The sequence below is a fragment of the Abramis brama genome, assembly GCF_963993115.1.
Source record: "Abramis brama genome assembly, chromosome: 1".
Classification (NCBI taxonomy): Eukaryota; Metazoa; Chordata; class Actinopteri; order Cypriniformes; family Leuciscidae; genus Abramis; species Abramis brama.
In genome coordinates, this window is record NC_139963.1 from 28241266 (window position 1) to 28267096 (window position 25831).

The window sequence follows — 25831 nt, forward strand, 5'->3', positions numbered from 1 at the left end:
AAAAATATACCTACCGGTATAACAGCCTAAGGGGCAGCGGCTGATTTCACTGTCCCCAACCCACCTATACTCGACTAATAGGAGTTCTGCAAGCAGATCTGCTCTCACTTAAATTGCTAGCTTGAGTGTCACATTACTGTACTAGCCTGGTATACATCACTGATTTATTATTGGCTTCTTTTGGCAGTATTGTAAAGAAACTGTCAGACTAATACAGCCCAAATTGATCCCAAGAAAGAGCAGATATGTGTAGCAGTATGGCATCTCATTTCTTAAAAGTGCATAATTTTCTGTGTCTATCTCTGTTTTCTTGCTCTCTTTGCTCTTCTCACTTTTAGACCTCAGCCAGTTCTGACGTCAGGCTGTGTGTGCACGTGTATTTCTTTCCTGTCACTCGTCTTGTTAGTGTCACAAGAATCTGCCTGGGAGGCCTAAGGCTCGGGTCACCTTGGAGCTTCAATGGATTTTGTATTTTTGTCACTTTGTCAGTGTTTAGATAATTTTATTTATTTTTTTTACTGTTTTTCTGCTGGTTTTTTTTTCACAAATTCAATTGATTTTTTTCTCTCAAAGTCATATTTCACTGCCATCAGCAGTTCCGTTAAGTACATCTGCATCTCACCACTGACATAATGGTGGATTTTAGATGTACTTGTGCAGAGCTCAGTTAAGTTGCAAAACCAGTTCTACAGGAAGCACTATTTTAGGGCTCCAGTTAGAACAGTTGGTTTTGCTTGACTGGAGTACCCTGGAAATCCAGAGTTCTTGCAAGAGCAGCAGGCGTCGAGTAATGATGCTCGTTAAATATGCCCTTGTATCCGAGCTGCACCAATCACATCGGGTTATCTGATATAGGCGGGCCAGAGGCGAGCTAAACAGATGACGACAGCGCTGTGACGTCGAAGTCATTAGTAAACATTGCAAGATGGCTATGGATGAACACCAGTTGTTTGAAACGGCTTTGACCGCTACAATGAACGAGTTAAACTTGGCTTTTTATCTAAAAGAGGAACAGAAGACGCCGCTCGAATCGTTCCTTTGCAAGAAGGGCGTTTTTGCTGTTTTGCCGACCGGATACGGCTAGAGTCTAATCTACCAGTTAGCTCCTCTGGTAGCTAAGCCTATGGGGCTTGTTGTGATTGGTCGTAGTGTTATCCAATTGCGTGCAGTGAGATTTTCAAATGTATGCTTGGTGCTGCCCCTCGAGCTGGCCGATTTTTATTAGTCGATGCCAGACCATTAATCTTTCAGATTTAGGTCTGGATTTCCAGGCTATGACTGGAGATCACAAACTCAAACTTTGCTGTCTGTTAGGGTCTCTGTTTCCCCACTTTAATAAATGTTTCAGTCAATTCCAGCAAAGACACACTAGTAAGAATCGGAAACCGATTCAGAATCAGATTAAAGGATCAAAACTGCCTATTACATTAAACAGAACATACAGTGTCACACCAGAACACCAATGATGTACAATGAAAACAAAAATAAACTGTACGCAACTACTTCATCTTTTATGCTGACCATTTCAAACAGTGTGTCTTTGTTTATTGTAGGTGGTGTCTATGGGTTTGTATATTGGAGAGCAGGCATACTTGCGCAGCAGCTGGAATGTTTTGGATGGTTTCCTGGTGTTCGTGTCTTTGATCGACATTGTTGTGTCAATGGCGGGTGGGGCTAAGATCCTGGGAGTGCTCAGGGTTCTCAGGCTTCTGCGCACACTGCGTCCCCTCAGGTACAGCAAGCAGTTGCAAGCATTTTTGTGGTGTTGTCCAACGTATGCTTAGTTTATAACTCTGCAGATGCTAAATGGTTTTCTTTTGTTGTTGTTTTCCCTTGTGACAGGGTTATCAGTCGAGCTCCTGGCCTCAAACTGGTTGTGGAGACTTTGATCACCTCTCTGAAACCTATAGGAAACATAGTTCTCATCTGCTGTGCCTTTTTTATCATCTTTGGCATCCTGGGAGTCCAGGTAAAGAATAAAATCTTTCACTGTTTCCACAAAAATATTAAACAGCACAACTGTTTTCAACATTGGTAATAAAAAATGTTTCAGCAAAAATGTTTGAGCAGCAAATCAGTTTATTAGAATGATTTCTGAAGGATCATGTCACACTGAAGACTGGAGTAATGGCTACTGAAAATGGCTGCTTTTTTACTGTATTTTTGTTTAAATGGATGCAGCCCTGGTGAGCAAAAGAAAGCATTTAAAAAACTTAAATCTTTGAATGGAAGTGTTTATATTTTTTAAAAGTAAACCATATATAATTCAGACAATCCAGGCTTTGAACTGGGGATCCTTTGCATGTGGAACAAAATCTTTACCAGTGCAATAGAGAAGGACCAGGCTGAAGCTGCAGAACAGGGCGGGGCTAAACGTGTCACTCCGCACCATACTTACGGTACTCTGATTGGCTCGGTCGTCTTTCATAGGCATACATGATAGGAAATGTGTTCTCTTCAAAATGAGTTGTCTTCACTGTAATGCACATACAATACAACATTAGCCTACATCCCACAATGGCAAGAGAAATTAATGATCAAATGTTTATTTTTGGCGGACATTGTACACAAACCCTATACTTACGTTGAAGTAAAGAAACACTAATAAAATATTACTCCAGTAAAAGTGAGGTTTCTAATGCAACAAGATAGACCTAAAATAGTTTAGAGCTCAGTCTGACATTATTATGAATTATTAGGAACACACTTGATATGAGAATATCATATTACTCCCGGATCTTGGCCAAAGTCCAAATCAAGTGTTTATTGTTCACTGACTCGCTTGTTAACTGCTAGTTTAATCTTCTGGATCAGTCGAATTCACAAATTAACCATTTGATGTTATTTGTGAACCAGTTGATTGAAAAGAATCGGCTCAGTAGATCTCGATTTCTTCACTTTAAAATAACGAGGAACAGCATGTTTTCCTAAAATGAAAGACAGGAAAAAAGTCTGAATATATTCTTTGCATTGTAGTGAAGAAAAAGAAAGTTTCATTAGCCTATTGCAGTGTCATTTATCATGCAACTGCACCCGACATGTCTTATAAAAACCAATACCACCTTCTGTAAAAAAAAGTGTCTTGCCATGTTATTTAAATTCAAATGATACATCTTTTTAATTTTCTTTGTCATATTATGGTGATATGAAGTAAGCGCATTTTGTGACTTATTTAATTCATAATTAATTCCTCTACCTGACCCTGCTGCTGTGGATAATCAACCAATACATGTTTGTGCATTAGCCTAAAGACCAGCTTAATTTAGCAAAACAATTTTAGGGACATTGCGAGATACAGGGTAATGTTTTTTTCTTCTTCTGTGCATTATAACGAAGGCTTTGTGAAACTGCACTGCTTTTCCAGTTCATATAGATTTGAACGACATATACTCGTCCAACACCGACTACAAACACATTTTCTATCATGTATCCCTTTGAAAGATGATCAAGCCAATCAGAGTAGGTATAGGGAGGTGTGACACGTGCATCCCCGCTCCATTCTGCAGGCTGCAGCCAGGTGTACTTGGTGCAATAACATTACTTACCTCTTAACAATATATATATATATATATATATATATTTTTTTTTTTATTGTTTCTTTATTTCATTTCTGTATTTGTTGATGTTTTATCTTACCTAAGTAAGCCTGCCACTGGTGCGATCTAAAAAATTTTTTAATAAATGATACCCCTGGGGTTCCCAATGCCTTTTGTCTTTTTTCTGCTTAATCTCACTATCACACCCTTTCTGTCTTTACACATTGCTTTCTGTTTCTTTTCATTTTTTTGTTCATTATTTGTTCTCATTTCTTTTTAGTGCTTTATCTTGTTCTTTTTTCATAGAGAATGTTTTCCTATTTTCTGCTGGTCTTCTTTCATAACACACTTTTTCTTTTAAATATCCAACAGTGCTCTGACAGTTTTATTAAAAAGATGCTTGAGATGTGTAGCGTTGAGTGACATGAAGTGTGTGCCATTTCTTTTGCCTCAATAGCTTTTCAAAGGCAAGTTCTACTACTGCTTGGGCCTGGATGTCAAGAACATCACCAACAGGTCTGACTGCATCTCGGCCAATTACAAGTGGGTCCATCACAAGTACAACTTTGACAACTTGGGGCAGGTTAGTTTGTTCTTTGACTGGGCCTATCAAATTACATGACGATTCTGAGCAACTCAATGTGTTGCTTTGTTTGATCTAACTTTATTGATGTATTTACATAGTGTGTTTATTTGTGTGTGCATCTTTATCAGAATGACCTGTCATTGTTTTTTTTGTTTTTTTTGTTTTTTTTTGCATCACGTGGTTGTCTATCTGTCCTTGCACCTTATTTGTCTGTTCAACCTCCATCTATCTTTGCTTGTCCGGCTTGTCTTTCCATCCATCTCCATACTTCCGTTTGTCCTTGTATGTGCTCATATGAATGTGTGTTTGTCCTTGTATGTGCTCATATGAATGTGTGTTTATGTTTTTACAGGCTCTGATGTCCCTGTTTGTACTGGCATCGAAGGACGGCTGGGTCAATATCATGTATCATGGTCTGGATGCAGTGGCAGTGGACCAGCAGGTAATGTTCCCATGTAACATGTTCGCTGATGTTCCCATCCTGCCATCCTGATAAAACTGACAGGGCGAATGCAAACGGTGGTCTTTCAATGTCAGGTGGACTTTGTCATAAATTTGCATATTGATATCACAGTGAACCTTCACAGCCAGCCCTCTCGTATAAGGTTTGTGGGCAATATTAACCAAAACGAGCACATTTATACAGACTTTTTAAAAGTACAGCAAAGTGGCAATACAAATTTAATCACAGAAAGCTTATAAAATACACAACTCAATGGTTTTAAAAGAGTCATCAGATTTTATAATATACTATAAAATATACTATAAATATACACTATTCTACCTACAATGATGACAATAGTTAATAGTTAATAATAAAATAATTGTAGAGAATTGATCAATTGTATTTATTGTTCTAAAATAAAATAAATAAATAAAATATATTAAAGCTAAATATAAATGCAAATTACCAAACTAGCTTGGTTAGCTAAAAAAAACTATATTCTGTAGCCAAGATAATACAAGTAAGCTTTAACAAGTTATAAAATGTAATTTATTTTCAGAATTAGGTACTTATTAAGTGTTAAAAGATCTCTGAACCAAACAAAAGTCACTTTCTTTCAACTAAAATAAAGAGCTTTAAGGAATAAGCACTCAACAGTGAATATTTAATCCTGAATACACACAATCAGCTTCATGAATACTAACAGGCTTTTGGCTCTGAATCTGAAAAGCAATGATTTTCAAGAGTCCTCAATTCAAAAAGCAGTGAGCTTGCATCAGTTAGGGACCAGCACATAATGATTATGTGTAGGCCTGCAGCCAGACTCTCTCCCACTAGAAGAGCCCAACATGTCTAGGTAGTCAAACACAGGGCAGATAAAAAAAACTCATGGATTAAATGGCATGTGTAATTTCCCCACTGCATCATCTCTGTCACACCAGAGTCAACTGCAGGATGTAATCTATGTGTGGAAGCAGATGGAAATGTGCAGAGTACTGTGTGCTTTCGCATCCCATGTTTTAGAATTAACCAATTTAGACTTTGGCTTCTTTGTTTCGCTCTACGCTGCTGCTAAGCAACCAAGTAAAAGCTGCACCTAAATTCACTTTACCATAATTTGACCAATTTCCCTTAAGCTTATGAGTGTCTGCATGTTGATTTTTACTCAAGGCTGTGTTGATTATCTTGTTGAATTAAATTTTAGGCAGCTCTGTGTTCTAGACAGTTTCTTGTGTTGTTTTTGTGGTACTTGTGAAGAAAAGCTTTGGGTCTCATTCACTAATAATTCTGTGGATTAATTCGCATTTGTATGCAAAGGAGAACTTCTCACGAAAAATATCTGCATAATTCACAACACGTTCGTACGCACATAAATTTTTTCTTAACATCATTCTGATCTTAGTGAATTTGGAGTATTCTAAATGAGCGGCCGCATGCACAAGGTTAGTCATTCGCATAAAACATTCCCAAACCATCTCCATATAAGGGCTTTCCGAACACACTTTCTTTACAGCCTTTCGTCACTCTCGTCAAACTTGACGCTGTTTGCCAGAAACTAGCAAGTGTGTTTTGTTAGTTTCAGCCCAACGCAGTTATGATTTTTACGATCTGCGCCTTGTTGTTTAAATAGCAAATGCATTTGTGCATCCATGGGCATGCTAGTTTGAAAACGAGGTGTGTTCAGGCGCATTGTTGGCACGTTGCTATATTTGAGGCAACTGAAATAGACTGCGCCATTGACCAACTGAAACCTGGTCTAAAGTCATTTATATATTTTTTGCTATTTAAAGAAGGTGTTTGTAATGTGCGCCTATAGGCGGGTCCACAACGCGCGTACACTTTGTCCCGTAGGTGATGCGCTTTAACTTCTGTGCACGAACAGATCCATTTCCTCACAAGAGAAGCGCTCAGTTTTTCCGCTTTCAAATTCCGCCATGTAAATAGCGAATCCGCCATGGCGCTAGCGAAACTGGCTTTTAAAGGGAATGGGAGATGAGACTTTGACTGGTTTATTGCACGTTACGGCCCAAAACACACTCATTACTCATGAAGAGAATAGGCACAACCCTTTTAGACCATGCGCCGGGTGCGTAGACCTTTTTTCCCGTCGTTAAACTAGCAAAAGTGGATCCGGACACTTGTGCTGTGTGCTTTAGACCATGCTCTTATATCGTTAAAATAGGGCTCATTGAGTAGAGGTGGGCTTATATTTGTGTTAAAAAATGGCTTTACAATTTTAACCAGGCAGATGACAGGTGAACATCCTTAGCAGCACCCACAACACCTCAGTAACCACAAGAAAGCCTTAGCAAGTGCCCAGCAACACCCTAGTGAGACGCAGCCACCCTGAACACCATAGCAAATGCCTAGCAACACCCTAGTGACCACCCTGAACACCATAGCAAATGCCTAGCAACACCCTAGTGACCACCCTGAAGACCATAGCAAATGCCTAGCAACACCCTAGTGACCACCTTGAACACCATATCAAATGCCTAGCAACACCCTAGTGACCACCTTGAACACCATAGCAATGGCTTTACCCTTTTAACCTGTCAGTTGACAGGTGAACATCCTTAGTAGAACATCCAAGCAGCACTTTAGTAACCACAAAGAAAGCTTTAGCAAATGCCTAGAACCTTGAACACCACAGCAAAAGCATAGCACTCTGGTGACCACCCTTAACACCACCTCAAATCCCTAGCAACATCCTAGCAACCACCTAGAAGGCAAGCGGCATTCACATTTTCTTCAAAAAAATCCAGTTTATTTCTGATTTTCCTAACTCTTTTCATCCACCGTTCTTTCTGTCTCAGCCCATAACCAATAACAACCCCTGGATGCTGCTGTACTTCATATCGTTCCTACTGATCGTCAGTTTCTTCGTGCTAAACATGTTTGTTGGAGTAGTGGTGGAGAACTTCCACAAGTGCCGACAGAACCAGGAGGTGGAAGAGGCCAAGAGGAGAGAGGAGAAGAGACTGAGACGCATGGAGAAAAAGAGACGGAGTAAGGAGAAGAAAAATAGATGTTTTGAATGGGTCAATAATGGAATAATAATAACCTTCTGGTCAGTTTAATATAGTTTTCAGTTTAGGAAAAACTATATATTTTATTTACATTTAATTTTGGGACAAAATAATTTGATACAATTATTGATATTAGACATGCTGAAGAATGTTGGGCCACAGCCCTACTGGCCTTACGGGTTCCAACAGACAGGTGGATGAAGGAACATAGTGACTGTAAATGAAAAGAGATGATTTGATTTGCACACTAATGCTGAATAACCAGTTTAATTCTCCAGACATCTCATAATAGCGTTAGCCAGATGGAGATACCGCACAGGTGTGTTCTGTGATGCCTCTTTCCTCTGCAGAAAAAAATTGAGTTTATGGACCAGAGAGTAGCCTTTTCATCACACATACAGACTTTTTTTGTATAATACATTTTTTATGGTAAAATATTCTCCTGTGCCAATTAATGTGCAGAGATAACTAAAATGATTTTCAGAAAAATGTAAGCACTGTGGCTATGTAGCGCTATCAAAAAATGTATCTTTGTTTGAGTGTCACAACAACATTCAGTTTAACTAATGGCATATGTTTGGGGGCGGGACTATATGTTTGACCTGCCAGTGGCAGACGAAGGAGTAGTAATGAAACTTGTTTGAATTCCATTTGTTGAAAATACACACTTTAAATATTTGTTGTCAAAAAGTGTGCTTACTCAATTTAAACTAATCTACTCATTTCTCTCAGAGGCCCAGAAGTTGCCCTATTATGCCAGTTACAGTCATGTGCGACTGATGATCCACACTCTGTGCACCAGTCACTACCTGGACATCTTCATCACCTTCATCATCTGTGTGAATGTTGTGACTATGTCACTGGAGCACTACAGCCAGCCTCATGTAAGATAAAATGCAGGCCTTATCCTCTAAATAATCTTTATTATTGTGTAGTTATCATTAAAGCCATCATTGCTGATTTGGATTTACAGTATATTGCTTGCCTTGTTATTGCTATTGATTTCAGTGAGACAGTTTTGTTCACAATTCAGAAATTTCCCTGTCACACTGGGAGTCCATTAATTTGAGAATAACACATACAGTACCATTGCATAAACGCATGTGACTTGTATTTTTTGGACTTTACACAAACATTCATAGAATACATGATATTGTTATATAGTTAATGTAAAAATGACTTTATGAACCTGAGGCGAAAGTCTTTTAATCATTCACACCTCTCTTGTTCTCTTCCTCTGTCTCTCTGGCTTCCTCTCCGTCTGTATGTTTCCTTCCCCCCAGTCTCTGGAGATCACTCTCAAGTACTGTAATTATTTCTTCACCAGCACCTTTGTGCTGGAGGCTGTCCTGAAGCTCATCGCGTTTGGCTTCCGACGTTTCTTCAAAGACAGGTATTCAGTTCATTCCCCTCCTCATCTTTCATCTCCTCACGTTTTCTCTCCTACGATCGCTAATTGATTTAATGAATTCATCAGATGTTGATTCCACCTGACCGAATCCTCTTATTTTGTTTTCTGGAGTCACTGGAGGGTGTGCTATTGGCAAAATATTGCTTCTGCTGTTGCATTTATGACGCAGATAGAAATTAGATTAGCCCTGCATGGTGTTAATAGGACAAAACGCACCTGACTACAGTAGTGCGAGAGTGAACATGGTTATTTGTCTCGAGGGTTTAATGAAATCTCTCTCCTGTGTTTGTTTACATAATAGAACTTCTATTTATCATTAGGCGGACTACAAGAGCGGTTCCTCTGGCTTGTCATAAACTAATACTGGCATGTAATAAGGTGCATTGAGAAAGCACAGGGTCTAAACATCCTGGCATGTTGTAGCTTTATTAGAATATATGGTCTTGACCCATTTGAGAGTAAAAAAAACACAGGCTCACGCCGCAACACACTTTGTCTTTTTTATTCATGCATATTTGGGTCTGACACTAGAAAGCTTTCAACAAGCCATTATTTATTGTCGTAGCTCTCCATGCCTCTTAACTAGGTCACAATTACGAGCTGGATGGCAGAGGTGTGTGCGCAGACAGGTGTGCCATGGCTGGTTCCAGCACTGCAGATGTGGGCAACTGTGATTTTTGCTGTAGTGTAAAAACGAGCCGTCCCTCGACCTGCATTAGTGAATGAGGTCAGCTATGCTGGAGTGGGGCCTTAATTCTCCCTAATTGGGTGTTATTAAGTGGTCCCCAGCAACAATTCAGGTCCCAAGCCAACTGTGTGACCAGACCGATCTTCAAATGTTACCAGAGTGGAATGAAACTAGACAGAAAGGTTGGATTCAGAGTGCATGAAAGTTGATATTTTGCATAACTAAGCAAATCTGTCCCCTGTGTATGTGTGCAGGTGGAACCAGCTGGATTTAGCTATAGTGCTGCTGTCAATCATGGGTATCATACTGGAGGAGATTGAGATAAGTGCTGCTCTGCCCATCAACCCCACCATCATACGCATTATGAGGGTCCTACGCATCGCACGTGGTTAGTCACGCAAACACAAGACACTGACCACTGGGTAACACCACTCATCATAGTTGCTGACATTTCAGCCCCCTTAAAAATGTCATTAAACTCTTAGAGCCCTTAAAATATGTGATTTATGGGATGATCTTTCCTCATGCATGCATGCTTGCTCCAGAAGCTTTTTCTTCCACTCTGAATTCCCTTACCAGCAAGGATGGTCATGACGGTTGACCAATCCAACAACAGACTAGTTGATTAGTGAGGTCCATCTCTAGTTTTTTCCTTTATATAGCCTGTACTTGAAAATATCAAATAGAATTTTATATATATATATATATATATCTTATATATATAAAGTCTTAGGCATGTTAATACCCCCCCCCCCCCCCCAAAAAAAAACAACTAAACAATGGTTTTAAGTCAGTTATTTATAGATTTTGCTGTAGTGTGTCAGTAGGAAATATCAGTTTACATTTCCAAACATTCTTTTTGCCATTAATTGTAATAATCCAGTGAGATTTGTGTATGCACAAGGAGTCTGACAACAGCCGGTATGATCTGATCTCACCATCATCAAGTCTGTCTGTGATTAAATGAAGAAACAGAAAAAACTGAGACAGACTAAATCCAGAAGAACTGTGGGAACGTCTCCAAGATGCTTGAAGAAACCTTTTATTATATTAACATGCCTAAGACTTTTGCACAGTACTGTGTGTGTATATATATATATATATATATATATATATATATATATATATATATATATATACTGTATACATGATTGTTTTGTTTACATATCAAGCAAGTATAAACTCAGAACCTCTTGCTCTTAAAGCAAGAAATATTCCTCTAACCCACATTAGCTTGTGTTCAGATAAGACTGAAATCCTTGAATTGCCCCCGTCACACATCCATTCCAGCGTAATCTCCACAGGTGCTTATTGTCACACACCACAGCCTTTTATCTGACTTTTATCTGTATTCATTTCTTTTTAGACCTTTATCACTTTTATTGATTGGCAAGTAGCGAGGGAACAGTAAATGATGGGGAGTGAAAACTGTAATGAGACTAATATGTTGCAAGCTGGATTTGAACTTGATCCCCTACATGAGAACCACAGCCCAATGTGTTTTATCATGTCCCTTAATCTTTTACCTTAATAAATGGCAAAAATATATTTATTTTGTCATTGTTCTCCAGATAAGATCAAATTGCCTTATTTCCTTTCTCAGAGCGTGAAAACACAAATGAAACACAACACCAGCCTGAAACACAAATTAACTCACTTCATGTACAGAATATTGTTACGAAATGTGGTTTAATTGCTTATCTCCAGTGCCAAATTCTATTTGTCTCCTCAAATCAATCGTTTTCTCCCCCCATTTCCCTCTAATACCTGATCAGTGGTCCATGTGTTGTCCTTAATAGCCGATGAGTCTTACGTTTGTCTCGTTACCCAATACGAGCCTTAAAAATATCAACTCCATCATACCAAAATGGTATTTTGCACAGGTCAGTGATGCTGTATTGAGGATTGATCTGTTTGTCTAGAGTTTAATCTGGTATTTAATCCTGCTGTTGTCCACAGCCATCACTGAGCCAGTGTGCCATCACTCTACATTTGTACAGGGAGAGGGCGGCAGTGTGAGGGTTTAATTTTAGCCCTGACCTTTTCCTTCTCTCCTCATTAGCCGTTTAGGCTAGAATTAAACCAAGGTGGGGGTGGGGGGGATCCTTGTCTGTTATCTGCCTTTTTGTTTTTCTTCTTCTGAAATGATCAACGCATTGTAGACATGCACACACTCACTGAGCTGCCTTGTTGAACTCGCTGTAACTTCTCTCTCTCTCTCTCTCTCTCTCTCTCTCTCTCTCTCTCTCTCTCTCTCTCTCTCTCTCTCTCTCTCTCTCTCTCTCTCTGACAGTGTTAAAGCTGTTAAAGATGGCCACGGGAATGAGAGCGCTGCTGGATACGGTTGTCCAAGCCCTGCCACAGGTGATGATACCACTGCAAACCCCCTGATGAAGCATTACATTGTTACCCTACCCCCTTTTAGTCACATTTGGTCTTGAGAAGAGGAAGTTATCCAAGCTTTGTTGACAACAAGAACAGGCTGCTCATTGGCCCATGAAAATTGGTGACTCATATGAACCACAAACTTGCTCAGAGCGGATAATAACCCAAAAGCAAGAATAAAGTACCTGCTTTTGCGTTCGCACACACACACTCTCATCTTATTCATAGCTTTTTTCAACAAGGATACATTAATAACAAACTTTAAAGCACAACATAAAATCGCATTAAAAAAAGATTAAAAAAAGGAATGAATCAAATAAAAGTTGAGACTCTGGAGAGAAAGATCCTTCTCCCATTACATAGAGCATAGATGAGTTTGAGGAATTTAAAAAAATAAATAAATACAAAGTTTGAAGAAAGAAATAATATGAAAAGAAAGCAGTTCACACAGACTCCATAAAGCAATCAGAACTGTTCCATAATCAAACACACAGAGTGTTGTTGTCGTCTAAGTGGTCACAGAGTGGTAACTGCTTCAGTGGAGAACTGCGTCTCTCCTCTGTGGATATCGATCCCTTGTTCATTACTGCTGGGCCCAATGTCTTATCCCCATGGCATCTGTAAGGTAATTAACGCTGAAGCTGATTAAAGATCTACTCAGACACATTCCTACCACACAGTTCTTACTTAGTACATCTTTCCAGAAACTCCTGTGCATTTCCTTTACAACTCTCTTGGAGATACTGCTCATTCCGCATAAGCTTCAAATTGACTTTAATTTATCCTATATCATTTAACCTTATTGTGGTCCTCATATTGATTTAGTTTTGCAGTAGACATAGTCAGTACGATTAAAAAAAATAAAAAAAATTAAGTCTCTTTTGCTCACCAAGGCTGCATTTATTTGATCAAAAATACAGTAAAACAATAAAATTGTGCAATATGATTATAATTTAAAAGTCGTATCATTTTAAAAAATGTTTTCAATTTGAATATATTTTAAAATGTAATTTACTCCTGTGATATTTCCATGTGAATTTTCAGCATCATAACGCCAGTCTTCAGTGTCACATGATCCTTCAGAAATCATTCTAATATGATGATTTGGTGCTCAAGGAACGTGTATTATTATCAATATTGAAAACAGTTGTGCTGCTTAATATTTTTGTGGAAACTGGAAACTTTTTTCAAGATTCTTTGATTAATAGAAAGTTCAAAACAACAGCATTTATTTGAAATAGAAATCCTTTGTGAAATTATAAATGTCTTTACTGTTACTTTTGATCAATTGAATGATTCCTTGCTGAATAAAAGTGTTATGGACGTAGTACCATTGTATTCTTTGAAGCACCTTGGAGTACCTATGGTGCATGAATATAGTAAACATTTAGCACCAAAATATATATAAAATGGTGTGGACTTACCATCTGTATGAAACCAGTGCTTGTTTCTAAGCTACCGAACCAATATGTTGTGCTTTATAGTGAAAAGCCTTGTAAGATGCCTACTGTACCTAGACTACATGTTTGGTAATCATAGGCTCATTCTAGATTGAAACACAGCCAGAGATGCTCACTTTAGGAACAAACAGAAGAATGAAGCAGCTTTGCCGCTATTGTGCACACATCCTGATTCATAATGTTTCCCTTTGACATCTTGAAGACAAAATGACTTTGTCATTTTGTAGCATTGGTTTGTAGGTTTGATAGTCCGTTACTTAGCATTAAATGGTAATAAAGCTCAGCTGTTGTTTCATCATACCCGCTGGCACGCCACATAAAACGGCACGGCCAACCACATCGTGTAACTATACAAATTACAATAATGTGATGTAAGCTGATTGTTTCATTCACCATTTTACATGTGTATAGCTCTCTCACACGGTTTTCATAATTACCAGCAGTTTAGGCTAGCTGTTAGCACTTGTGCCGTATTCTTTATCACCTTTGGTTTTGTCTCATCTTTTTGTTTTTGTTTTGAGCTGCCTGTGCAGCAGTGGACACACCCTGAACTCCAATGCTAATATTCTTGACAGGCTTGTGTGTTAGCATTAGCGTAGCTAACATGATGTTTCATGTGCTTTGGCCGCATTAGGACACTGGTAATTTCCTCCATTAAGAAGGTAATTCTGTTCCCATAGCTGTACCTCTGACATGACCACTGGTACCATCCATCATTTATGAATTTTTTGTTAAATCACAAATTTGTTCTGCTTAATTTTGCTGCTGGAAAACAGCTACAGCAGTCCCTTAGACTATGACTACAGAGAGACTCAGAGATATTAAAATGTACATTACATTGCTTTTTGTTATTGTTATGTCTGTTCCAGACACTTCTTCCATCTGTACTAAACCTCAGGGTAATTTTTTTGTCTTTATCTTAATTTTTCCCAAGCCAAAATATATGGACATTCTTGTATCATACAGTATATTTACTTTAGAAGCAAAATTGCATAACATAATGAGAGAGTATGTCTTGAAATATATTTATTTTTCTTACCCCATTGGTAAATATTTAGTCTTAGCTTTAAGCATAAATATAGCAAAGTTTAGTAAGGTTTAAACATAAAACATGGGGAAAATGCCCTTTTTAAGGCACTGTGGGATTACTGTGGTTTTTAGTAGGTGTTGTAATTCATCAACTTTAAGCTATTAAAAGAATTTCTTATGAATATAATGATCTGCTAAATGAATACATGCATTTGTGCTTGTCTGTATATTGTGTTAAGGGTGAGTGCATGTGTGCTGGTTTCAGTCTTGATTGGTGTGTTTCAGGTGGGGAACCTTGGCCTCCTCTTCATGCTGCTGTTCTTCATTTATGCTGCACTGGGGGTGGAATTGTTTGGAGAGCTGGGTAAACGCATACTATTCCTCTTTAACTCCTATCCTCACTGACGTTCTTGTGGTTCTTCTGAGCTTCAAAACTGAATTTGGCAGAACTGCATATGTTGCATTGAGACAAAGCTTTTAGGTGAAAAGAAACATTCACAATAGTATGCAACAATACAAACTCTCTCTACGTCTCTATCTGTTCCCATCAGTGTGCAACCAGGACTACCCATGTGAGGGCATGAGTCGTCACGCCACCTTTGAGAACTTCGGCATGGCGTTCCTCACCCTCTTTCAGGTCTCCACTGGTGATAACTGGAACGGCATAATGAAGGTACAGCAGAACAAAGAGCCATAGTACCATGAGCATCCCTTTGTTATAAAAAGAGGTGGGGACAGTTAGTAAAAAAACCTTTTTTAAAATTTGAAGTTGTCAGATTTTTTAAATGTTTAAAAATAAGTCTTATGCTCACCAAGACTGCATGTATGTGATCAAAAATAGTGAAATATTATTTATTATCGTTTTTTAAAAATAGATATTTTTTTATTCCTGTGATGGTAAAGCTGAATTTTCAGCATCATTACTCCAGTCTTCAGTGTCACAATATTCTTCAGAAATCATTCTAATATGATGATTCTTGCTGATACGTTTCTTTTTATTATCAAAGTGGTGCTTAATATTATTGTAGAAACCATAATACATAATTTTTTTCAGGATTTGATGAATAGAAAGTTCAAAAGAACAGTATGTATAGTAGTAAATATTTTGTAAATATTTTGTAACATTATAAATGTTAATTGTCACTTTTGATCAGTTTAATGTGTCATTGCCTTATAAAAGTATTATTTTTTTATTTTGTTTTTATTAAAAAATCTTACAGAACCCAAACTTTTGAACAGAAGTGTAGGGACACAGACAACCAGAAATTGCTAATATGTAGCTCATTAATATTAATTAATGCATACATCATTTTAAATTATAAATAAACAGTCTGCGATGAATGTATTTTTCCCAATTAAATAATCTTCAATATCAAGCTAAATTTATTATTATTCCTATTTATTATTTTTATTTATTTATATTAATTTGATAATATTTTTAGAATAAAATTAGTTGTTTTTAACTAATTAAACAGTGATTTGTGTGAACAGTCATTCTTGCAAGCTGATTCAAGTGTTAAAATGAGCTGACATATTTCATTTGATATCTTCATCCATACATCTGCCACTGTTGTCCCTGGGATTTTGTAGATTAGTGGATAAATGCAGGGATCAGCAGTTCCAAACCAAATATGATTTAGATTTGAATATAAGATGTTCAAGGCCATAATAAATAGACCCTAATTGCATTTGGCTTGTGCTGTACCAGCAACAGGAATACATTTATTTGTATTTTGTTTTATGATTGCATCCTGGAAAAACAACTTGCAAGTAGAATTGACAAGAGCACATTGCTGTTGTCACTTTCTGGGACTGAAGAGAACGAGCACTCAGCAAAATATTAAAAATAACAAATTCCAACGCTGGATCTGAATTCATTATAACACACAAAACAAAACTGAATGAAATGAGAACTTGCTTCTTCTGTGTTAGGTTCACTGTCATTTCATTAAATGATGGGAACTAAATCAGCTCTGGCAAAGTGCCCTTAAAAGTGTGCTTAAAAGTACCCATTTAAGTGCAGAGCACTCGACAGAAGAAGCTGACAGATTGCTTGTGGATGATATGACCAGCACTTCAGAGACACATTCACAAGCAAGACGCTTATGGTTTCTAACCGGGCTGTCGCTGGTAGGGTGAAAGGTGGTGACAATCATAGAGGCCCCAGCTGCCCAGGGGGCCAACTAAAACCAGTAGTTTTGCTATATATTCCCCTACTCTTATGACTCACCATAGTATATATTACAATGTCAGCTTGTACGCCCAAGAGTTTAATGAAAACAACAAAAACATTCACTTTAGTAAAAGAAGTTTTCCAAATATCTCCTCTCTCTCCACTCCATAAAAATGGTTTAGTCCGATGGTTATTAATTATAGCAGCAGGGAGACATGTATATATAAATATATGTATATAAAATTGGGAAAGGCAATTTTTATGTAAAACAACATTTATATTGTTATTGCGTAAGAAATCCCTATTAGGTTACATGGCACCAGATGTGGGCCTCCATGTCTATGTCTTATACCGTATATGATATGAGTGGAGGGCAGTGGGGGCCCAGAATTTACTAGCTACGGCCCTGGTTTCTAATGCATCGCCGCAGTAAAGAGTCCAGCATAGGTTGTTATGAAAAGTCCTTTGAGGTAGTGGCTTATACATCTTAAGCGTCACAATCTGTTCTCGCCAGTTTTCTGCACTTTTCTTGATCTCCTTTTGGTTTGTAGATTATTTCATTATAGCCTCTTTCATCATTGTTTCTCTCTCGTGCTCTCTGTGTCTTTCTCGTCTCTAATACACTTACACTTGTCTTTGAGGAATGAATTCTTATCTTCCTGTGTAAAGAGAACCTGCCGCCTTTCATCTGCTCTCCCTCTAACCTGCCGTTTATATGATAGGTATATTATGGAGGAACTACCAGCTCAGCATATTCAGTGCAGTAGTAAAGCACACCTGAATAAATGAGAACACATTGGCACGATATCGATGCATAGCACCCCACACACACCAGAGTGTGTTTTTGATGGAGGGTGACAGTTCCCCCCATTAGGCACACACACAATTAGTTTTACGGTTGATGGAGGCTTGCAGTGGTTTCCTGGCAGCTAGAGCACAATAATCAGAGCTTTAAATTACAACCTGAGTTCCTACATACCTGCAGAGAAGCCATCGCCTCCCCGAACACAAACCGCATGCATAAGTGGTCAAGCAAAATTACTGCGAGCGACTCTGTTACTGCAGCTTTGAAGGAAAGAAGTAGAGAGAGTTTGTTACATCAGAATAAATAAAAATGAAACTGGCAGTCTGGGATTTGTTCCTGTAGCTCATGCTACATGCAGCACAAAGTGCTGGTTATCAGCAATCTGTAGGAGATAGAAGCCATGGTCAATTTAAATAAATAAATAGTAATAAAAGAAATAAAAGCAAATATTTAGTGCTCATTGTTTGATTGATGTAATCTAATATAATTTGTCAAGTGTTCAGTGCACAACCCTATTGAAACAAAGTTATTGACATTTCAGATAGAACATAAAACATAGAGCATAGTCTTGTTTTCCTGCATAAAATAAAATAAACAGTAGTAAAAAGATGTTCAGATATTTTTACTGGAGAACAAGACAAAATTGCAGATTAAGAAAATGATCTTATTACAATGCAACTATTTTACTCCAACAAAAATATTTCTAAAAGAAGTGGGATCAAGTATTGAAAATCTATGTAGTGAACCCGATTTGTCTAGTCAAATGAACATAACTAACTGTTAAGTTTAAATATCTTTATGGTAACTCTCTCTTCACTCTTGTAGGACACTCTTCGAGAATGCCCACAGGGTGAATACACCTGTAATCCCAGCCTGCAGTTCATCTCTCCTATGTACTTTGTGAGCTTTGTGCTCACGGCCCAGTTTGTGCTCATCAATGTGGTTGTGGCGGTACTGATGAAACACCTGGATGACTCTAACAAAGAAGCCCAGGAGGAGGCAGAGATGGATGCCGAGATCGAGATGGAGCTGGCCCAGGGAGCGCTCTGCTGCATCTTAGGAGGGGTGGCTGGAGCCGATAAGAGCGGTGAGGGGCATCAGGGGGCTGGTCCCAGCTCTACTGCTCTACCTCACTCCCACAAGCCCAACAGCGGCAGGAAACACAACTCACCGGCCCAGGTAGGACACACAGCGCTGGCAGGGAATGGATAGATGGACTGACAAACAGATTATTGATGGAGGAATGCATTCATGAATATTATGATTCGGTTTGATGGATGGATGAATAAATAGATTGGGTCATGGAGCAAGGGATTGATGAATTAATGATTTGGGTGAAAGGGAGAACAGATAGATCACTGTGATAATAAATAGATGAATAATTAAATGATGAATGCATAAACGGATAGATTGCAGATGGAGGAATGTATTGATTAAGAAAAGGTTTGACTGAATGGATGGTCACAATGATGGATATTGGAGGTGTGATTGATGATTGGATTGATAAAGAGATAGATTGACTGATTGTTAATGGAAGAATGAATTGGTGAATATATGGATTGGTTGGATGAATTCTTGCATGAATGTATGTAGCGAGTTATTTTAAATCACGGTTATTATGACATACATCACAATATGGTTATAATTATGCTGCAAGTTAAATCCCAAAATGGAAATTCAAAAAATTGATAGGGGTCTACATTTTATATAACAATGTAAAAGTCTTTGCGGCTGTGACGGCCCGAGTGGTGGCCGCACAAGAGCGGTAATGTGGATGCATACACGCACACACATGCACACACGCCAACATGCATACATTTACACAAAGGCTATACATTTAAGAATACTCTTTATTTAAACTTATTTTGTCATTCATATTCATTTGTTTCAGTATAATGATGGATCATAATAATCACACAAAACAAACAATATTAATTATTTCTTTATTGTTAGGTCACCACGTCTGATAAATTGAATGCATCCTTGCTGAATAATAATAATAAAAAAATATATATTACTAAATACGTATATAATTACTACGGGAATAATTACTGTTCAAAAGTTTGGGGTTGGTACGATTTTACATTTTTTTTAGTTTTTATTCAGCAGGGACTATTAAATTGATCAGAGGTGACAGAAACAGCAATTATATTGTTACAAAATGTTTCCTGTCATTTTGAACTTTTTATTCATCAAAGAATCCTAAAAATAGCGTATCAAAAAATATTAAGCAGTACATCTGTTTTCAACATTAAAGGGGTGGTTCAGGATTTTGGACATCGGACCTCATTTCCAAGTTAGCCTGGGTGTTATTTATCAGTGGAGACAGTTTTCAACATTTTTCATCCAGTCCTTCCAGTTGCATAGTTCGCCGGTGCTAGGCTAGCGCGAGTCAACGGTGCACGTTAGCCTGCCATTAAAAACAGTTTTACCCACTCCACAGTACACCAAAAGCAAATAAATTATAACGCCAGACTATCGATGTCTGTTGAGAGAATAATGTTAGAAATCAAACTACCCTTTCATCGCATTGCAATAGTTATACTTTGTTCCCTGTATTTATTAGCACAGTTTACAGCAGCGGCGGAGTGATATTAAGTTACCTAGGCAGTCGAGAGAGCCGGTCCACATGACAATCACGCAAGTGTATTTACCTGCCGCTGACACTCATCACTACAGAAGCAGAGTATATTTCACGAAGAAATCAACAAGACATAGGACTATGGCCACGTTTGAAAGCCATGCCAATGTTTCGCACTTTGGAGACGATGAAGAGGGATGTGTGTTATTCAACAAACCATACATGTATGAGACGGAATACACAGACGAAGAACTAATCGAGATGGATGCTAAAAGGGCAGAAAGACAAAGAATGTCTGTAGAGACAACAGCAGCTGGAGATGCCGTAGAGAACCGGGACAGAACATCGGGAGACTGGTGGTGCCAGTGCAGAAAATGTGACCAATGTGCATAATATATTTTTATGCAATGTGTTTATTTTTACAATTTCGAAATGCACACCGAATCACCATGTTGCCAATTCCTTAGTTTACAATCGAATGTTTCAATATCGTTGTTCAAGGTTACTATAGCTAGCTAGACGTCCCGACTGTAGTGCGCTTCTGTTCTGTGTTTACTTTTCGGCGCAGTACTACTAACCGGAGCAAAGTAAAATTCCGCTGCTGCTGAGAAACTAGTTCCTGTAAATGTAATGCGATCATTGAGATGCAAGAGTTTGATTTCTAACATTATTCTCTCAACAGACATTTACATCGATAGTCTGGCGTTATAATTTATTTGCTTTTGGTGTACTGTGGAGTGGGTAAAACTGTTTTTAATGGCAGGCTAGCAGATACCGTTGACTTGCGCTAGCCTAGCACCGGCGAACTATGCAACTGGAAGGACTGGATGAAAAATGTTGAAAACTGTCTCCACTGATAAATAACACCCAGGCTAACTTGGAAATGAGGTCCGATGTCCAAAATCCTGAACCACCCCTTTTAATAATAATAAGGGTTTCTGTGAGTCGTAAAAGTCTTAATTCACCCTTACACAAGGCTATAAGTGTTCTTAAAGCCATAAATCAGAGCAAAGTCTTAAATTCGCGAAGTCATAGCATGCATTGAAAAAAATGTATATCTTCCTCAGTATTTTTGTCCTGTTTTCCACAAATACAAATAACTGAGATGCGAATGTAAAATAAAGTCTTGAAAATTTAACAAAATTAAGTGAGTTTATGCTTAAAAAAAAGAACAAATATCATCAACTAGTCATTCAAACTTCACTTTGAATTAAGTTTCTGAGTCCATTGGCAAATATTTATTCTTGTTTTAATCATAAATTCATTTTGATCAATTTCACAGAAAACAAGACTTCATATTTTGTCATTTCGTATCTCCAGTAAATGCATCTTGATTTAGGAATCTTTAGAAATGTGCACTGGAAAACGACAAAAATACTGAGGAAGAACATCACTTTTTTTGCAGTGTGATCAAAACGTAGAGTAAAAGTTATTTCCATATTCCACTAGAATATATGCTTAAAAGACCTGGATACATTTGCATTGACAATTTCACTTGCCATGTAGAAAATCTTCTGATTTTTTTCCACTTCTTTTCCATTTTTAAATCTCAAGCATAGTCTGATGTATATGGTGGACACTATATTATATATATATATATATGCTCAAGTGACCAAAATTATACTTTTTAGATTGAACGGGTGACACAGATTACCCACTCATCTCCCCAGTAGCAGAATCTCTAGTGACACATTTCTACTATCATCGGATATATATAGTACCATAATAAGTAGCCATGGATAGATTAATGGATGGATAGATAGATAGATGATTTCTGGATGTTCTGTACAAGTTTGCGTACTGTCTGTTGTGTTTTGTAACAATCATTTGCCTTTATGCATGGAAAAATGTTAGCGCCCTTTGCTTATGAAGTATGATTTGGGTCTGCTAAAAAGGGCAAAAGAGGCATAATGAGGAGGAAGGAGAAGCCACAGAATGAGACGTTTTCATTATAGATCCTAAGGACTCGCCCTAGCTTGGGTCCTGTCACCATGGCAACACGTTGTGTCTCACTCAAAAAAATATTTAGGCCTAATAAATAAGATTTATGTAATTTGATTGCATATAAATTTTCCATCCATTTGGATTACATATTTTTAACGTAAAAATATTAATAAACTTAATGTGATATTTGTAATTTCCTATATAAATGAAACAAGTAAGAATTAGATTTATGTAAAATTTTCAATAAATCCAATTTATTTTAAACAAATTAGCATCACATTTAAGCAGTTTGTATGAATAAACCCAATGTATTTTAAAATCATATTTATAAATTTGTATTTACTTATTCATCACCATTTCCCCTCCCCAATCACAATATACAACACAAAAAAAGAACGGCCAGACCACCTCATTTCACATTTTTATTTGAGAAATAACAAGCTCAAAAGGCAGCAAAAAGAGGAGCTAGCAAGACAGCCCGTGCTCACATACACTGTGTGCAGCCTCAACAAAAAATATAGTACCTTCATGTTTACATGCACATTAAGGTTAAATGCACTACTTTCAAAGTTTTCTTGTTGTTGCCACAATCAACCTCATTGCACAAATAAATGCAAAGGATTTTAACAGACTGCATACATAGTACTTTTTCTCAAGAACTGCTTAAAAACTGTAAAACTTGAGGTAGACATAAAATTGAGGTCGAATCTGATTCAAGGACAACACTTGCTTATATTACGCTAAAATTTTCACATATGTGTGACATGCAATAATTTGGAACGATAGGGTGGTGGTCACCAGAAAATGCCATAACACTCAGTGGTTGAGTGGTTTTGCACCACCACACTTTTTACCCATGTTTACATGTTAGGAGTACAGGTGTATAAAAGGTTCTACAGCAAAAAAAAAACAAAAAAACTCAACGAGTAGAAAATGTGCAACAAGTCAGAATCACTGAAGCATCTTAATTTTCAGTCCCTGAACTTTTGGCGACAGCTTGGTTGTATCCAGTTCCATCAGGATTTTCTGAAATGGTTCAAATGTGCACTTGAGGTCCTTTGGATAGTTTAAGTTAAGGGCATAAATTAGTCCAAAGAGCATCACACATTCAACTGTGACACTTGGCAGGTTTTGCAGAACTACCAACATCTGAAGGTTCTTCTTCAGGACCAGCGCCCTCCGCTCGAATAACATAGATGCCCATTGTTGTCTGTGAAATGAGAGATTCAGCCTCTCCACTTTTAGAGTCCAGGAGGATAAACAAAAAACATTGTGTCCCAATGTGTTCCAAGTTTTTCCGTTTTATTTTGCAGCAGGCAGTTTCTTTCCTATTGATTCAGTCATGTAATTGAAATGATAATTGTTCTGTGTTCCTGTTTTGCCATGAATAACGTATTAATTTCCCCATCTACACCAAATCTGAGATCGGCATAATGATGTGAGTGTTTCATGATTCTGATTTCATATTTTCCTTACTTTGTACTACCAACTGGATCATTTTATCCAGGTCATTTCCAGTTGAAAAGCTTCTCATTTGTCTCGTATGATCAATCATGATCTGCACTGATTGCTGCAGTTTAATCTTTCGCTGCACACTACACGCGAGTGCATAAGCTAGACTGTGATGCCAGTGAGAAAACATAACTATCAATGTAAATATATCCATTAGAAATTTATAACATGAAGAGAATAGGCTGACACACACTTACCACATATTCTTTGACAAGATGTCTTCGTTGAGGGTAGACGCTTAGGCACCTGAGGATACAATCACTGGTGTTTATGTCTTCATTCTCAAGCGTACAGAACAAGCGTAAGAAGATCCCAAAAAACATGTCATTAATTATTAACTTAGTTTAAGTAAGGCTAAATTTTAAAGGGATAGTTCACCCAAAAATTAAAATTCTGTCATTAATTTTGTTCAACTTTTGTTCATCTTCAGAACATGAAAGCTATGCAATCACCACTTTGACGCTTCAAAAAATTCATAAAGAGATCGTAAAACTATTCCATATGAATTGAGCAGTTTAGTCCAAATTTCTAAAGAGACATGATCGCTTTATTTGATGAACAGACTAAATTTAGGCTTTTATTCACATAAACACTGATCAGTGCACATAAACAGAAGCTCAACTGAACCTGCTTAACACACTAGAACAAACCTCACTGGTTCTCGCACATCAATGTGAAAATTCTTGAGCTTCCGTTTACTATAACTGATGTGAGTTGATGAATGTTTGTATGTGGAAAAAAAGCCTAAATTCAATCTGTTCATCATATAAAAGGATTGAGTCTCTTCAGAAAATTTGGACTCCTATGGATTAGTTTTATTATCTCTTTTTGAAGTGTCTGTGGTGATTGCGTAGCTGTCAATGGAGGAACAGAAACATCTCAGATTTAATTAAAAAGTTATTTATTTGTGTTGTACGGAGGCCCGCACATGACGCAAGAAAAAAATTGAATCGTGTGCACGATTTAGCAAATCGAGGGAATGAATTATTAAATTGTGTGCACGATTTACTTTTTTCTTGCATGTCAGGTGCGGGCTCTGTAGTGTTTCGAAGATAAACGTAAGTCTTACGGGTTTGGAACGACATGAGGGTGAGTAAATAACACTTTTTATTTTTGGGTGAACTAATACACTATTATAATACACTATACGCAGACAATAATCTTATTTATTTAGCAACTTATTTTAATACCTGTTATATGAATAATGCTTTAATAATATTGTGTTTAAACAATGCCAATAAAGTTTAAACTTTAAACTTAAACTTTAGCTGTCAGTGCCATTATGGTGCGGATTTTCTGTCCTGCACATCCTCCTTTGTGACGGAACACCTCCATCAGGTCATCAGTGTATTTGTCCAGTTGACCATATAGCCTAACATTCAAACTGAGATTAATTGTTCATAATTTGATGTATTGATTTTTCTATGTATTATAAAATAATCTTTGTAGCATACATACAAGGTCTAGGAGGTTGTCCCACTATATAGATATAAGAAAGGATGCTTGATGTATCTGAAAAGAAAAAAATGGTTTTAGTTTAGGTATTAGAATAGTATATACTGATTGCAGTAGTTTATAACTATCTTTATTTGCCTTCAAATGTTAAATCACAGAACAAGAGCAGACCAACAGCAACAGACACCGACACACATCCCTGTTACTTTTATTTAGTTATACTGTGTAGCTGATAGGATCTGGCTCGTTCCACAGCTAGCTATATTTAAACCATATTCATACTTTTTAACTGATTAAATCTAATGAACAGATTTACATTGATTCTAAGCAATCTGACTACATACATTTTGAAAATATTATTTAAATAAAATCAAAAGGATGCAAATACATAATTAGTCAGTCTGCATATGTCTCTTAGATATGTAAACTACACTAAACTACAATTACTCACCTTTTGTAGTTAAGTTAAGGATCAAATGATTAACTGCTAAATCAAATCCATCAGTCTCAACCATGAAAGAAAAGTTCCTCCCATGTGCATGCATGACTGAACTGCTAAAAACAGAATACTGACAAATGTTGTGGTGCACTCGCACAGACACACACACACACACACACACACACACCATGATGACTCACTGTCAGGCAGCTATTGTGGAGCTATAATTGTCTTTACCTGTCCATTTTTAGCTTCTGCAGCAGATTATGTAACTGCTGAGAGAAGAGGAAAAGAGAGGAGGAGGACAGAGAGAGAAAGGAATGGAATGCTAATTGAAGGGTAGAATTCATTGC

The 25831-nt window shown here is 37.5% G+C and overlaps 1 protein-coding gene across 1 annotated transcript in view; it reads left to right on the plus strand.

The window, feature by feature from the left end:
- The window catches only part of cacna1ia (calcium voltage-gated channel subunit alpha1 Ia), a 125717-nt gene that overhangs the window by 66492 nt on the left and 33394 nt on the right, over positions 1-25831 (plus strand). The window contains exons 19-30 of the mRNA XM_084117691.1: positions 1554-1732; positions 1843-1969; positions 3994-4119; positions 4475-4564; positions 7384-7576; positions 8329-8480; positions 8880-8989; positions 9950-10083; positions 11989-12059; positions 14855-14933; positions 15121-15242; positions 18373-18726. Of these exons, the coding sequence (XP_083973817.1) occupies positions 1554-1732; positions 1843-1969; positions 3994-4119; positions 4475-4564; positions 7384-7576; positions 8329-8480; positions 8880-8989; positions 9950-10083; positions 11989-12059; positions 14855-14933; positions 15121-15242; positions 18373-18726 (1737 nt within the window). The remainder of the gene's footprint in view (positions 1-1553; positions 1733-1842; positions 1970-3993; positions 4120-4474; positions 4565-7383; positions 7577-8328; positions 8481-8879; positions 8990-9949; positions 10084-11988; positions 12060-14854; positions 14934-15120; positions 15243-18372; positions 18727-25831) is intronic.